At 35.6% G+C, this 17,375-nt stretch overlaps 1 protein-coding gene across 1 annotated transcript in view; it reads right to left on the bottom strand.

The window, feature by feature from the left end:
* Positions 1-1,581: 1,581 nt before the first annotated feature.
* LOC129229589 (dual specificity protein phosphatase 10-like) overlaps positions 1,582-17,375 on the bottom strand; it is a 28,009-nt gene continuing 12,215 nt past the window's right edge. The window contains exons 3-4 of the mRNA XM_054863928.1: positions 5,604-5,936; positions 1,582-4,645 (exon numbers count right to left, since the gene is read on the bottom strand). Of these exons, the coding sequence (XP_054719903.1) occupies positions 4,413-4,645; positions 5,604-5,936 (566 nt within the window). The 3' untranslated portion in view covers positions 1,582-4,412. The remainder of the gene's footprint in view (positions 4,646-5,603; positions 5,937-17,375) is intronic.

The raw sequence follows: 17,375 nt of genomic DNA, 5'->3' as shown, positions 1-17,375 counted from the left end.
GTTTTTTTTTTAAAACCTTAAGCTCGTGTTGTATTCAATATGACAATGTTCCTAATTAAAGTCGCTTTTTGTCAAGCATCTCGGAGACATTATGTTGGGTTTAATATTCAATTGGCTTGAAACGTTAAAGATATTTTATGTCCACATTCAAGCTATATTAGTGCCTAATATTGATGTATTTAAAGTAGATTCATTGGCTTGAAAGGATTTAAAAAAATCAAAAATTAAGTCATGAAGCAGCGTATGGGAGAGGAGGTATTTAATTTCCCGGGCCCCCTCCAAAAGAATTTTCTATATCCGCTCCTGAGCCCTTTGGTTTCAAATTTACGATAAACTCGACTAAATTTCATCCTGTTAGTTTCTCTTATTCGTTTTCGCTTTCTTTTCAAAATTCATTATAATTATGCAAATATCTGAAAATATGTTTCAATTGATTATGCTTCACATCTATGCAAATTTTCAAGGCACTACATAATTTCTAAATATCATCTTGCCAAGTATAAAGCCAAATAGGGAGACACGACATCAAATCAATACTGGTGACAACAAATTACCATTTGTTATACTAAAAGTTTTTGTCAACATTTAGTACAGTTCACATATTTTTCAAAAAATCATGAAGTATTCTTGCAATTGATGGTTGGAATACATTGCTCATAAGACAAATGCATTCGAAATTAACTTTCACGAAGGGAATGGGAGTGGTCAGGGAAATGGAAACATAGTGTACATAAGCGCACGAAAATGCGCTTCATCTCACCATATTGTAAACACTAGTGATGACAATATCATGTTGCAATCTTTCGGCTACTTTTATTTAATGATATTCTATTAATTCGTGCTTTTGAAGCTAAATTTTTACATCAATAGTTTGATTTTGGTTCTGAAAAAAAGAAATGTACTTTTAAAAGAAAGGTAGATATTTAACCCCTTCAGACCTGGTGTCCGGTATACCGGATATAACTTTAAACAGCTGTTAATCATTTAATAACTGATTTTTTTTGTAATTAACTCTTTACATTCTACTTATTATAATCTGTGAAATAATTTTTCGTTTTGGGATGGACAACACTGACATATAAGGATTGAGAGATAGAGAGTGGCTCATTTTTCCAACCATGGATTTTCATCTGAAAAGCGAGGTTTTTTTCCTGATTTTTTTTTTTTTTTTAAATAATCTTTAATTAATCGTTTCAAACGCTTATATTATGTTTTATAATCGTTTGTATAACATTTTATAATGAAGTTTGTTCGGTATTTGATCGTTTTTGTATATGAAATATTGATTTTAAAAGTTCGGAATATTGGACGTGCCATAACTCTTTTAATTTTTCTCCTAGAACCTCAAAATTTTGTCTATAAGATACCCTTTGCCATAGTACAATGTGTACCAAATATTAACATTTTTGGTTCAATATTTCATTATTCCGACTGAAGGGGTTAATAAGTTAAATTGAAAATTCTTTAATTCTATTTACTTATTTCTAGCTAATACCGGTATTGAAATCACAATAAGGAATAATGGCCCCTAATATACTTAAGAACAATGGTCATTATTTTTAGCCAATAAAAAGAACACAATTCACTGGAAAAGCACTTTATTATAAAATAAATATTTAGCAGCTATTATATCAATAGAAAGGCTAATTCCACGATATTCGGCACACATACAGTGAAGTAGGCACCGTACACTTTGATTCTAAAATGCTATGGTCCCCTACACGTGTGAAGGCAGTTGATCCGATACATGAGGCACTTTGGTTTTGACTAGATTTGGTAAGCATAGGATCAAGTTTATAGTCATCATACCGTTATTACAATCTACAGAGCGATTACAAAAGAAATACTGCAAGAGTACAGATTTACAAAAGTACAATTGATTGATTTGCGTGTAGAGATGGGTATGAAAATAGTCACTCAAAACATACGATTATATACAAGGCACCTTGAGACATGGAACAAATTACAAATATTTTTCATTGTTTGGCAGAAAATTATAAGCACATGAAGACATAGAAATGAATAATATTTCTTGAACTCTATTTCGGGAACTACTCGGATGTTTTGAACGAAAACGCAGAAATGAATTTTGGAGTACAGCTTAGCGAAGCTGTTTATTATGCGACTCAAAAACTGTTTCTTCTTTTTTTGCAAGAACTACTTGTATATCCTTATCAAAAGCATTGAAATTTTGCAATATATAGCTTAGGAATTTATTTTTGAATTAAATGCAAATATAAGTTTTAAAGATAAATTATTTAGCTTTAAAACTTTTTAAAATATATAAGTTATTGATTTTAATACATACATAAAACACTGAAAAAACCCACATTTATAAGTAAAAAGTGAAAGGGTTTTGGAATTTAGAGACAATTTAACGTGCAGCAGATAAAATAGATTCATTTAAACTTCAGATTTATTATTAGGCTTCAAAACTTTGAACAATGACTTGAGGGAGGGGGATATGATTATAATAATATTTTAAATAACTTTAGATGTTACAGTACATTTTTGTCTTGTTAGGACATTAGAATATACAATTAAGACTGTTCCTATTTATTTATTTATTTATCATTATTATTTTATTTATTTATATTTATTTATTTATTTATCATTATTATTTTATTTATTTATATTTATTTATTTATTTATATTTATAGTAAAAGTTATTTCATACCACATTTAAAATTGTGAGTATTGCTGATATTATCTGATAGAGAGATCAAGAATATTATTCAGTGAAACTTATGTGCACGGTTATTGAACACATCTGGTGAAATTACTGATACAAAAATACATATCTAATGTGACCATAATGCAATAAATTACTGTCTGACCAAGGATTGTATGGAAAAGCAAACATCCGGTTTACAGGTGGAAATGGACGCATCTATTCGCTTTTAGGGATGTCAGCTTTCGCAGATGTACGTTAGCCTCTACATTAAGCTGAGTCTCGTTCAAATGAGCGGAACACGCGTATCAAATTTTTACTTTTCCCCCTCATTCAGATAGTTTCGTCTTAACTGGACGTTTGCCAATTTCATACAATCCCTGAATGAACAGTATTTCCATTTGTAATTGTAGAATTCTAATGTACCGGTTAAGAAGCTACAACATACCAAAATTCCAATATTTTGATAACTTACCACCACACTATACACTTTCATACAATTAAATAGTGTTTTACAAGGCATATATTTCTTAAATCGGTAAATGCAAACAAATTTTATAAATTCACATAGTAAAATATTAATCGTGCAGTAGATACAAAGTTCGACTGAAGCAGTTTTCAAAATCTAGATATTTCGTTCTGGAAAATATATTGAGACTAAGTGACGTAACTAATCTGGAGCGCCATCTGCCATATGATCAACACTGGGGTAAATGTTTATGGTGGAGGGATACATTTTGTATTGGAGAACAAACATCGGGCAACGTTATCGAGAATGAAGATGCGTCAATGTCAATCCAAACATTTAAAAATATTAACGAGAACATCGTACGCTGAACACGGTTGTTCTAACATCACACTAGATGCAGTGTGGTGTTGGTTGTTCACACCGTTGGCGAGACAAGTAAAATAATTTATTTAATAAATGTTCTGCGTCATTCGTTTTATTGTTATTAGACATTGGAGTTACTTACACAAGAATTTTTCTCATTTCCCTGTGGTAATACCACATTTTACACCAAAATATTATTTGCAAGTAATTTTTTGCAAAGTTCAAGTCTCTAACCTTTCGATCTGGGTGAGGAAATGGCTCGTTGTACTGCATTGCTGACAACGAGCAAGTTGTCATCACGAGCAAGCTGTCAACTGCAAATTCATATATATATATTAATTTTAATAAATTTGTTGAACATATGCTTGAGCAAAAGATTCCATACTAAAGCTCGTAATATTGGGCGCCACCATTTTATATGACAGAAGGGATACTGGAGTTGCAAAAAAGAGTTTATTAGTGCTAGCAATTGTATGAAATGATTAATTTACAACAGAATTTTGAAAACTGGATCAGATTTTTTTATTTAAGGAGGCATTAGCTTTATGATACGTTAAAATATGCAGTGTAGTGATGAGAACATGTATATTATTTAGATGGAAGACCATCTAAAAGAAAGGAGAAAATAGCTAATTTAAATGAAACAAAGCTTTCTTAATGACAATAAATAGTAATGTGTACAACGTAATTACTCCAGTTTACATTTGTTTCATTTGAAAATCACTCCAGTCTCACGTTGAACACAAATCTTCTCCCACTAGTTTCCATTCAATTTGCTGGAGGATCCTCTCCAAGCCTTTATTCTTCTTCGACGTCAATAAGTATACTCATCAATAAGGAACCCAATAAGATTATTCTCGCACACGAGATCGTCAAGAGTTTTGCCAGGAGATATTCAACACGGCGTCATCAACTGATGCTGCAGTCCTGGTTGTCTTCTAGGATTTGCTCCAGTTCAAGAAGCTGCCCCATGAAATGGAGGTTTGGCGAAATGATGGGACGTTTGCTCTTGACCATCTGGTAGGCCTCCATGGAGGACATGTTCGTGTGGTACATGAGATATCCGATGGCGATGGTAGCGGAGCGAGAGATACCTGCTTGGCAATGCACCAAGACGGCACTGTTCCGCTGGCGGGCCTCGTCTGGAAAATAGAAGGAAACAAACGTAAGAATCATTCTATACCAACTCAATTCATTCCAACACTAAGATGGTACATAAAGTAATTTGCTTGATTCACTTATAAAAGGGTTTCTTCGTAACCCAAAGCTAGATTTCAGACGAAAGAAGTGCGGGAGCAATATAGCCTTTAGGAATTACTTTCATACACATAAACAGTTTGAATTCCCTGTAATATTCCAAAGCATCGAAAAAAGTAAGGGTAAAACAAATGTCTGCTATGTTACTACTTTTCTATCTGCATTTTTGTTATTCCTTTCTTAAATCTCTACAAAAATAAAATGACGTTTTACTTTTCGAAAATTGCGGTACACTCTAAAATTAATTATTTTGCTATACATCAAAGAATAGCTTTGAATAAGAAATGCCGAACTTGAAATGAAAGCTAGCGGCAACCGGCAATGTAAAATCCGGCATTGTATAAAATGAATTGATCGGGTATTGCATAGAATGTCTCGCTCTGGCATGCAAAGAATATCTCGTTAATTCATTGTATTAGCATTTTAAAAAATCTGGGCGAGGCATTGAATGAGACATGTTTAAAATGCCACGCTGAGGGAATGCACAGAATGCCTCACTCAGAGATTGTGTAGAATGCTTAGCTCAGGTATTATGTAGACTGCTTCGCTCAGAGATTGTATAGAATATCTCACATGTATGAGCATAAAAAAGGACTGAACGATGCATTGTAAAGAATGCCTAGCGGAGGGATTATGCAGAATAAAACCTCGCTGAGGGATTATGTCGAATACCTCACTCAAGGATTGTATAGAATGCTCCGCTCAGGCATGATGTAAGGATTTCGCTCAGAGATTGCATAGAATATTTCGCTCATGCATTGCACAGAATGTCTCTCCCTGCCATAATGCCAGATTTCTGACAACATATCAATAAACAATCGAAATAACATTCATAAAACTTACCAATGAATGCAAAAGCTTTGCTGAAGTATTGCTTGAGGTTCTGTTGGTAAGAGTCTGCAGCGGGCAAACGTAGAAAAGTGAATCCCTGTTCGTCGCAGTACCCGGGCACCTGGCTGGTGACATTGAGAACGAATCCGATGCCCAGTTCCTTTAACCGCACGACATCTTCCGCATCTTTTTCATTTCCCACGTACAGGAAAGGCAAGATGGCAGTCGCTCTCAAGGCTTCCAGTGTGGCGGCAGGATCTGGCGAGAGTGGACATTCTTCTTCTTCGGGAGTCGGTGGGGATGAACAGGAATCACTCTGGTTTCTGGAGAACTCGCGCCAACCACCTGCAGAAGGGGAAATATCGATAATAAGGTTTTTTAAGTTGATTTTGATGAGTCGATGAAATTTTCAGAGAAAGAAATGTATTGGTGAGAAGCAGAGAATTTCAAGACATTAAATGCTTTGCCAGTTTAAATCACGGACGGTTCGAAAATTAGCAAGAAAGAACAAAACTCTGGAAAGCTAGCTGATCAATAAAGGATTATATATTGTTGAAGTTAATCAGCAGATAGAATGTGCGATTGAATAAATGAAAGCTTTAATCAAAAGAAAAAAAAAAACATTTATATTAGCGTTGTAGCTTTCTTGCAAATATACGTAAGGCTCATTAAAATAAAAATTAAAAAAGTAAAAGGACGACGAATTTAAAATGAAAAAGTGGAAGAATGCTGTCCAGTGCCCTCGACTATGCCCCTCTTATGTACTTACGATTACGCTTCAAAAATTACAAGAATACAAAGTGTACATGTCGCGGTTGATTTATTAAGGGAAGTAAAGTAAGTGCAAGGGCACAATCACAATTTTTCTTGTGCGTAGGGGTGGGAGCATAAGAATTCTTTATGGCAAGAAAGGTTTAATGCGGATTGTTCAAGAGGCTTTGACCCTAAACACGTCTCTGGTGGCGCTCCTCCAAGATTGCACACAGAAAGCAAGATAGAAGGAAAAAATACCAAGGAACATAAAAACAACAAATTGAAAATTTTAGTCAATGAAATTCATTTGTTAGAACAGAAAACAAAAAAGAAAGGATGAAGAATCATTTACTAGATTTATTAGTTATAAACACAATAGATATAGCGAAAAAAGGATAAATAATACAATTACCAATTGTTGAGACCCAAAAGTTCAAGGGCTGTGAAACAAATAATATTTAGAAAGATACCCAAAGCAAGAAGTAAAGATTTTTGCAAGATTCCTTTTTTTGCATAAAAATCGATACAAAGAAAAAAACATTCCTGAATTTCAGTTCCATAAATAGGATGATCATATAACAGGAAATATCCAACGTTACTTAGCACAAATAAACAGATTACTGAATACATGTGTTTCGGGGTTTCTAGGAAACTTTCTTTTTTTTTTCAATTCAAAATTGTAAGCTTTTGGATGTACCTAAAACAAGCAAAATTTTATTTGGTTAAGTGTGAGGAAAAAAAAAAAGACAATCCGCAGGAATCCCCTATAAATTTCTTGTAACAAGCATACCGATGAAAATAAACATTTTCCGCTAAATTTCTCCCCAGATTAACCAGCCGCTGTTCCACGCTTCTCGGAAATCCACGTTACGGGAAAGTTCGTACGCGATCGGAAAGCGAGACAAGGGGAGATTGGGGACGCAAAAAATCAAACAATACTCCGTTTTCCAACAAACTGAAGTGAATGAACGCCCGCAAAAATGATGTCACCCGGCGATGACGTCAGGCGAGAGAGCGTGTGTCACCCGCCGGTGACTCTCGCGCGTCCCATTCTCGCGCCCTGTGTCACCCACTAAATTAGGAGCCCCCCCTTTCCGTGTTTATTATCTTTTTCGCTGGAATTCACGAGGTTTAGCACCACTGCATTTGATTTGGATTGATAACTGGTGTATTTGAGTAAAAGCGACGGGAATAGTATTTTGTCAGCTTGTCAAATTCAGAGGAAAACTTGCCAAACAGCGTTAAGATCTTAAGTTGACGGCTGGAAGCCGATTGTTTTTGTTATTTCGAAAGCATAACATTACGCGTAAGGATCTTTATATTTTGTTCAACTTTAATTTATATTATAGGGGGAAAAGGAACGTCGCTACATTTAATACTTTGCCTTCTAACATTAATTTGCATTTGTAAAATTCCACAGTAAAATCATTGTTTGCACACAACCGAAAACACTTTTTATATATAAAATTCCAATAACTATTTTCATGCGCAATTGTTATTATACTACGAATGCATGAATTTCTAAATTTAAACCAACAATAAAAATTAATATTACAATGAAACTTAATTTAAAGATATTTTTTTCTTTTTAAGCAGCATAAAACTTGCTACATTTCATTAACACTAGCTCCCTTTATATTCAAAATATTATTATGCATACAGTATATCCACACAGTGCGGCGTTGCCAGGTATAATGTTGATATTGTAAATTAACATAAATCGGCAGAAATTACGTTTGGCAAAAACCAAGATTGAACACCAAATATATTTCTTCGAGGTGGCAGAAAATAAACAAACATTAAGGATATTAAAGTGACTAAAATTAGCAAAAAATAAATGTACGGAAATGAAAATAAAAAACTAACTTTACGTGACATTGATCTACGATAATAAATTTTCAGACTTGAGACTACGGTTAGTAGCTTTCAAGATTGAACTTAAATGTAATGTTGATTACAGTGAAAGACTCAGATTTGATCCGCTCTGCATTGCGTTCAATGCTGTATTTTTGGGGATTTGTGCAATACAACCGTTGATGGAAACTGCATAACAAGTTTTAATTATAAATTTAGTAACAAAGGAAATACTAACTGGATTTCAGTTTCACTAAGGCCCCCTATAATACGAGCCGGCGCATCAGCTTAAAATTAGGCATTTTGGATAGGAGCGCGTGTTTAAGTGGTTGTCTTTTCTGGCGATTTATCGCGTTTGGTGATTGTTCACTGTGAGCAATTATTAGCGTCACATGAATTGTTTATAAAATAAAATATTATTTTCTGCAAATTTGGCGAAATCCGAAACTTTGCTGTGGTAACCCAAGCAGTGCAACAATGCAAAATTCGATCCAAAATGGCTAAACTTAAGCTGATGCGTCGGCCTATCTATATAGCGGCTCTAATCGTGTTGCGACGGCATCGCTCTCATCAAATGCAGTGAGGAAAATAAATTTAAGATAAACAAATAAGTAGAATAACAAATTTAAACGATGAATTAAGTTCTGTTGCCAAATGATAGATAGCATCATTGCTACTTTATTGGGAGTGAAGAATTAAAACAAGTTGAGTTTTATTTATTGTAGTTTTGAAGTGGGAAAACGCGAGATGCGACGAATGATGAATTCAATCCACAATGATAGCGAGTAATCATTACAGTCGCAACAGTAAAGGAGTAATATTTGTACATCAGCTCGAATCTCGATTGGAAGAGCATTCCCGAAAATAACCGCTGCCACGATCGTACTGTATAAGTAATTAATAAAATTTTTCCCGCAAAATGGCATAGTTAATATTTTAAATTGTGTGATAGAATTCTTTCAAATGACCATTGAGCATTAAGTATATATAAGCTTGATGAAAACTTGATACTGTAAGAGATTATAATTCAAAAAAAGACGAAAAAACATTAGCTTTCGAATAAATGTCATTTGTATTTTCGGGATTCGAAATGACAGGCTTTTGAACTAGTTTTAAACCCTCCAGAACTCGCGTCAAAACGTGTGACCTGAGAACTCACCCGTAAGAATTTTTTTCACACTACCTACTTCCCTCAAAAAAATGTGTTCAATGTTTTTTGGTTCAAAACAATTCATTTACTATTTATTTTTAACAACAAAGGTCATAAAAAATTAATAGTTTTGGATTAAAAATAAAAAATAATTGGTGAAATAAAATTTTAAACAAATAAAAAAAGGATCATTACTTCTTGGTGTGAATATTTTGTTCACGGCTCAAGTTCTGAAAGGTTAAAATTTCTCATGCCGCACCAGTTCCAATTTAAAAAGAAACACCAAGCACGAAATATTTGTTGGCAAGACTTAATAAAAAGTTTTAGTGAATAAAATAAGTAAGTCGTTTTAAAGGTAACAACAAAGTTTTAAAATTATCTCCCAAATGTTCCCTACTACGCCTCCCCCCCCCCCCCTAGAGAGATGAGCACATCATAGACACCTCCAAAAATACACATGGGAGGAAAACGAGGATAGGGGAAACCCCATTGACGAGAGAACCCCCCTCCTCAAAATGATCTATAGAAATAACACGCGGGGGGAAGCATCAAAGAGCATGTCTATTAGTCAGCCATTACCGGTGAACTGATTCCGAACAAAGTGCCGACTCAGCACGTGACGTCATAATCTCCACCCTCTATTTCCTCCCCCACTGATGCCGAACTTACCTGGAAGCTGATTAAAACAAGCAGAAAAATAGATAACGCCATTTCTTGTAAGCCCGCACGGTCACGTGAGCGTGAAGGATGATTTCATATGTGGCGGGGATGTGTGTATGCCTGGAAGATGTAATCATTGATGTTGGCAATTTGTCGTAAACGGTGAAATGCCAAGAGCAATTTTCATCGCAGTCAATGGAAAACAAAAAATTATTCATAAGAATCCTTAGAGGTTCTGCTAAAAATTTCGAGAAACCTCCTCTGCCTCTAACTCGGTTATTCATTAATCCAGAGTTCCAGACTCATGAGTTCTAATAATAACGAAACTGCAGTCTCTAGATATAATAACCGGATTGTCTGATACATTGCCCGTGAAGCATGAATAACTTAGAAACAATAGTCCAAGTAACATTTTAACAGATTGTTTTATAGTAAAAAGGAACTTGTATATCAAGATAGAAAATTGTAATTCCGTTTTAACCTGCAAGACCTATATTTTAGTAACCGTTAGTATAAGATGCATACTTCCAGTTGCAAAAGTGCTCAAAATCAGATGCAGAAGTTGTCAAATACATAATTTTACTTTTAATAAGGGCCCCAGGTCCCCTAACTTATGCTTAGGAACATAATCTCCATTGAAAAATGTTACTAACAAATAAAACTTGACATTTGTGCGACCAAAACACAAGGAGATATTCGAGCTCAAAATTTTAAAGGATTATACATAAGATGAAATTGGAACTTATGGCCTTTTCAGAGATATGACGGGTTGTCGAAGTAAAAAAACAGTTCAGTAATTACCGCCCTATAGCCAGGGCTAAAGGCAGAAATGCATGAAATACACCGCCAGCTCAGCCAATTCCAGCCGAGGACTGCAGTTTTGTGCATATTAGCCCGGCATAGGAGTGACTGAGCTGGCGGTGTATTTTATGTATTTCTGCCTTAGCCCTGGCTATAGGGCGGAAACTTACTGAAGATACCTGCCTTGCCTTCAATATTCGAGTTGAACCGAACCATTGCTTCGGTCACTCGTCTGGTCAGTGCTAATTCTGTATTAGCTACCAGTTTGTTTTGCTCTCTTGGCTTCCTTAAGAGGTTTTCCACCTCCAGCTCAGTCACTCTTATGCAGGGGTGATGAGTGCTAATAAGCACGAAACGGCAGTCCTCGGCTGGAATTGACTAAGCTGGCGGTGTATTTCATGTAAAAAAACAGTATTTATATTTTCATTGCTATTCCAAAACAAATGCAAATGTTATACCACGATACGCAAAAACACCCTGAAAAACTTGACAATTGAACTGAACAATTTGAAAAACCACTCTTTGCACGCATATAATTTTAAACTCTTATTAGCCACTATATTTTCCCCCGAAAGGTTTATTGACATTGAATGTAAAGTGGTGTAAGTCACAAAACGCTGCGTTTCATATCTCGGTGAATATTAGTCGTGGTAATACCAAACTTTTTGGGTTGGAATTATTTTTAAATGCAGATTATTTCCTTAAGCATAAGTTAGGGGTCCTTAGAGCCCGTATAAAAAGTTAAATTTTGTATTTTTTTGACTCATTTCTATTTTTTGCTTCTAACTTACAATATCTTAACTCTGTATATGATTTGAAACATTTTAGCAGTTGGAAGTGAGCATCTAGGGCTAACGGTTGCGAAAATAGAGTTCTTGCAGGTTAAAACGGAACACCCTGTTTTTTATATTGAAATACGAAATGCTGGCCATAGCAATAATCTCACTCCAGCATGGAATTAAATTTGAGAAAACAATAGCTGGATCTGCAGATTAGTCCAACAAAACTAAAATCATGGTGATATCAATTGTTCGAAACCAAGATCTTCGAAACTCCAATTCAGCAATCTATTCCCCCGTTCCCTGCGATTACCGCACTGCTCCAGTAGGCAACGGGAGGGGTGGGGGTTGTCTCACTGATCTAGATTATGAACGAAAAAAAACTAGTAGAATTCAAAAGTAAAAAATCTTGAAAGAAGTATTTTATCAATTTGTTTCAACTCACGCTCGAATGGAAATGAATAACATGTAACTGAAAAGAAAAAAAAATGAATTGGAGCAACACTATCGAATCGGATACTATCGTAAAAATGTGTATGACGTGGAATGTTTTGCGTAAGAAATGCTTTTCGCGATAAAATCTGGCTGTTTTGCACATGCAAATAAACATAAACAAGGGAAAGCGTTTCGACCAATTTGTATTAAAATCTGGTTTTCTGGTTTTTTAAATATAATTATAAACGATGTGTAACTGTTTTTCGACTATTGAAATTTCTTTGAAAATGAAGCTTGCATTTTGGTTCATGCATACATTTGAACCAAAAGGGTTTTTCTTTTTCATAACTCGGCAAATTTGTGTACAAGCAAATCCGCATGGAGTCAACTTGTAATATTATAATGTAGGTTTGGAACGCGTGTCAAGGTTGTTTGAAATCTTAAAACAAAATTTTTAGCGTTGTGATCCTAAAATTAGTGTCATAAGTCAAATTATAAATTTCATTCATAAATGATTTTGTACAAGTACATGAAGCTGTGTTAGTTCAAACATAAACTGTTTTTCAAACTTTTGAATAAAATATGCTTTCTTTAACTAGATTATATTGAGAATAATATTTGTTCGACTCATTGCATCTTTTATAAGATTTTGATTTCGCTCTTAAATGAATACATTGGCACTTGCATAGTAATCACAGAAATTGTGGAACAGCACACCATAATTAACTATTGTCCTCAACGAAACTAATTAATTTTTTTTTTAAATACAATTCGTGGAACTCTCGGTTTTTTTTTTTTTTCCCCCTAAGAATCTAAAGTAATAATTTGAAACTACTCACATAACGTGTTTTCTTTTTATCACTTACATTCATGTGTCTATTTATCTTGGCACTTTATCGAAGCAAAGGAAACCTACAACACTTCTGTGAACTGTTAGCCGAACGTGAGTACACAACCCTTTTCCTAACTCCCCTTTTACAATTCGCAACCTGTTGCACAATCTGGTGGTTACTAGAGATACGCTGTTTCGTCGAAAACCTCAAGGAATTTTCACCCCAATTATTTTTGATCGGTTTTTGTTGCTCAAACAGCACAGCTAGCTTGGCTAATCAAAATTATTTTTTCCGACTGGGGTTAGCTTACTACTAGTCTTCAGTGGCGGTCTTCCAAAATGGGTGAGCTAACACTGCCGAAAGCTCGGGAAAATGTCTCAAAATCCGTGATATCTGGCCAACGGCCAAAAACAAACTTGCTCCCAGAATTTTCTGGTTCTTGGTTTTTACTTGTTAAGAAATCAGGTGTTGATATACAGTGGACCCTCGTTTTACGCGGGTTTATTTTACGTGGTTTCGATTATACGCTGTTTAAGATTTGACACTTATTTTATTTTACGCGGATGAATTTCGGTTTTACGCGGATGCGGCAATGCGAACAGATAAAATTTCCCATTTCAAAATCTAAACTCCTAAAGATTGCAGATTACGCATAATCAACTGCATTTTGGCGTGCTAATAATCGAGCTTGAACTACTGGAGACATTTTATGCGAATGGTTCCAGAGCTCTTTCCAGAAGTAAAGTTATTAAACTCACACAGTTCAGAACTCACTCACTGTAAGAAGAGCTTTTAGGAGTGACACAGTAGACCAAAACCAACGAGGATACCGACGTCGGTGACGCACTATCAAAAACTTTCATATTGAAAATTTTGAGCCATTCCTAGACAATAAAAATGATCTTTCTTATTTCTTAGTGAAGGAAGATTCTATCATGGAAATGACGCAAGTGATCATGGATGCGTTTAATGCTCTGCAAAGAATTACAAAGGAAAATTCTTAATGACTGCTAATAGACTATCATAGCCAGCTCCTAACAGAATACGAAATTAATTTATGTTTTCTTTATGCATGTTGTGCATATAAGTCGATATAAGTACACATTAAATTTATTACACAATTAGTCATCCCGAGAAGGAAGTATTTTGTTATCTACCGAACCAAACTCCTATTTTAACACTATTATTAGGTCTCAATTTACGAGGTTTCGATTTACGCGGCATTTCCGTGAAACTTACCCCTCATCCCCCCCCCCGCGTAAAACGGGGGTCCACTGTGTTTCGCATGTTGTTTTCAGAGCGAGAACAAACCAAAAGTTCCTACTATTGCAGTTTTCTAACAAATAGCAGCAGTTGTCTTAGCCGTGAATGGAGTCAAGATGAAACGGAAAAACTTGAACCTCGGTTGACTACAAAACAATTTTATGCTTATTGAAATATCATCTAGAATCCACTACCATTTGGCGATCACACAGATCTATGACTCCCTTACAATATCCAGGGGCGCCCTGAGCTTAAAATTTTTGGGAAAGCGGAAATTCCCATTTTGCCGAATGGAATTAAGTTTCACAGAAAGATGATACTTTTGCAGAAGAAACTCAATTATGCCGAATGGCTATTATTTTGAGAATAGAACTCCAAACTTTTCCGAATCATGATAATTTTGCCGAATTGCCTGACAAAGTTTACCGAATATGGAAATTTCTGGGAGGTCACAGTGACCTCACATTTGGGGCGCCCTAGACAATATCACGTTACTACAAAATTTATAATTATAACAGCAGGTAGTTAGTGGTTTTAAATGGGTCCTTTTGCCTTTTTTACGCTTCATGACTCGCACTTTTTGAGGAAATTTCCGTACATAACATACACACCCAACCCTTTCCTTCCACACTTACCTCAATTCCCCACAATCTAAATAATCCGGGGACAGCTTTACTTAAAAAGCCCACCTCGATTTCATTTTCCAAAACTGGGATGGGAATTCAACCAACGATGACACTTCACCCCGTTCTAGAAAATGAAATTTAATGAGGGCGCGAGAGGACCCGCCGTTAGTCACCGGCCACCTGCTTTTGATTGACAAACCTCGGAGGTTGAGGGATCGTGACGTAATCGGGTGTCGCGCGAACCATGATTCAGGGGGCAGACTCATTCCATGAATCACCCCTCCTCTCCGGATATATCGATGTCCTCACCTAAAACTTCCCTCTTCACCAACAAACAACGCGATAACGAAATGCGGAGATTTTCGATGAGTAGGCCCATTAGTCGTAACTCCCTATCCACGCGAATCATTTTTTTTGTCTTTTTTTTCCCTCGTCTTTCCACATCCCCCCACAATTCTTTCATCGATGACTGCCAGTGAGAGCTGCCTTTTCATACCACATAATGCACAATAATGCTAAGCTAATTTGTAGCATATCTCAACAGATGTTTGCATGATTTTTATTCGAGATCTTTCCGATGTTGAACTTGATGGTAAAAGAAATACATTGTGTTGAATAAGAGCCAGTGAAACAAATGAATGAACTGTTGAATTTGTTGTGGGCAGAGTCCGATTAAGATAGCGGGAGGCCCTACGCCAAACACTTTTTCGGAACCCCCTTGCAGTCAAACTTTAAAATTTTAGACATTTGGGGCCCTATGCCACGGCCTAGTTGGTCTATTCAGTAATCAGGCCCTGGTTGTGTGGGGGAACTTTCTGAATTTAGACCAACAGCAAAAATTAAATACATGAAGCCAAAACTAATGGACGCACTAACCATCTCTAATTTAACCAGAAACCGATTCTTATTCTCTAAACCCAACAACAAAACTAGTGAAATCATGGAAAATACGTAGACCGATACGTAGACAATGTCCATGGTAAATGATAGTTGAATAAATAAAAATGCATACAAAAAATTTACACAAAGTGACAATACTATGACTAAGATGTCATCGGTTCATGCACGAAATTGTCAAGAAAACAAATACATGTGTTATAAAATATCTACATAACCAGTGAAAAATATTGAAAAAAAAAAAAATCAATCCCACAATACCCTTTTCCTTCATCAAGTTCACGAACGCAAAAAATATGACTCTTTATAAAAAAAAAATATATGTATAAAAAAACTCGATCACTGACGAACCCTTCTGAAAAACCTGCAACCTTAAAAACAAAACCTTTTAAGAAAAACCTTTTGCGTTCCTTAAACATAAAACAATTTTAAAACAAAGATGGTTCATGAATGAGAAAGAGAAATGTGTTAATATTTATTGTACATTTCAAATTCAATCCCAATTTATGGATCAGCTGTTCACAAAGAAAACGATCGGCTCGATACAATTAATCGCAATTTTACGAAAATTAATACTTTCAAAAGGAACCCAGCTATAAATTGTTAGACAGAGCATTGTCACAGATATCCATAGTTCTTTGATGATTAATAGATTTGGTATCAAGATTTATTTAATATCGCAGCTGCCAACATTGACAGATGAAAATTAGGGAGAGACTCAGAATTTAAAATTTAAAGAATAAATTTCTTAAACCAAGACTGCACGAAACCTAAAACTTTTAAGAGGGTTAGGGGATGGGAGAGATATTTTAAAAGTAGTTTAGATCGTTTTCTCTCGTAAGTGATAATGAACATCCTTTGTAGCAGATAAGAGTTCAGAAAGTTTAGAACAAAAGGTGGAAAAAAACATTGGGAAGGTTTTGGCGCATTTTTGGGAGACAAAGTTTCAAAAAGAAGGAAAATGAAATTAAATTTTTTCAAAAATGATCGGATACATCGATTTTTATACTCGTGTAGCAAAAGGATTCGTTTTTGCGATCGCGATCGTTTTACAAGAAATTTTCCCCAAATTCTAAAAACTATTAGTCCCCTTTTTCTTCAGAGATCCGTTGTTTTGGTTAGTTGCTTCTATTGGGTTGTTTTGGTGGAAGACTCTTAGTAGGCCATACTACGCCATTCATTGGTTAGCCAAAAGTTGGGAGACATTTAGGAGTTCAAGAGAACGCATTAAAATTCGGAAGTCACCCAAACGAATCGCGAGAATTGGCAACAATGTTTATTAAAAAGATAAAATTCCGCTGAGCTTTCGTCAGAAATGAGTAAGTGATGCCATCGGAGACATGATTAATAACGAGGAAATGTGTAACACGAAAGGAATTCCACGATACTCCAAGATGCTTTGCCGATGAGACCGAACGAAATGTAAATCAGGAGAAAAAGACCGCTTCTCTATACAAGGGCAGAGACCGTCGTGGTTATTATGAGTAATTCCTCAAGCATTGCGACTAGAAAGAGAATGTTTCTCTCATTAAAAGGTGGGCCAAAGCCTTGAACCGTTCCAACGACAGTTCACCTTGGTACAGTGAACAAATGATGCTACGCGCACCCGTCCACTCACTTGTTGGCCTTGACGCAACTCTGGAATCTCTGACGGGATTCCCCCGTTTACCGGCCGTTCCTGGAAAACAACGAAAGCGGTTCGGACACGGATGCGGTTTGGCACCCCATCCCCC

The sequence above is a fragment of the Uloborus diversus genome, chromosome 1 (genome assembly GCF_026930045.1).
Source record: "Uloborus diversus isolate 005 chromosome 1, Udiv.v.3.1, whole genome shotgun sequence".
Taxonomy (NCBI): Eukaryota; Metazoa; Arthropoda; class Arachnida; order Araneae; family Uloboridae; genus Uloborus; species Uloborus diversus.
Note: the sequence above shows the minus strand (reverse complement) of the source record. Positions and strands in the feature narration are given on the sequence as shown.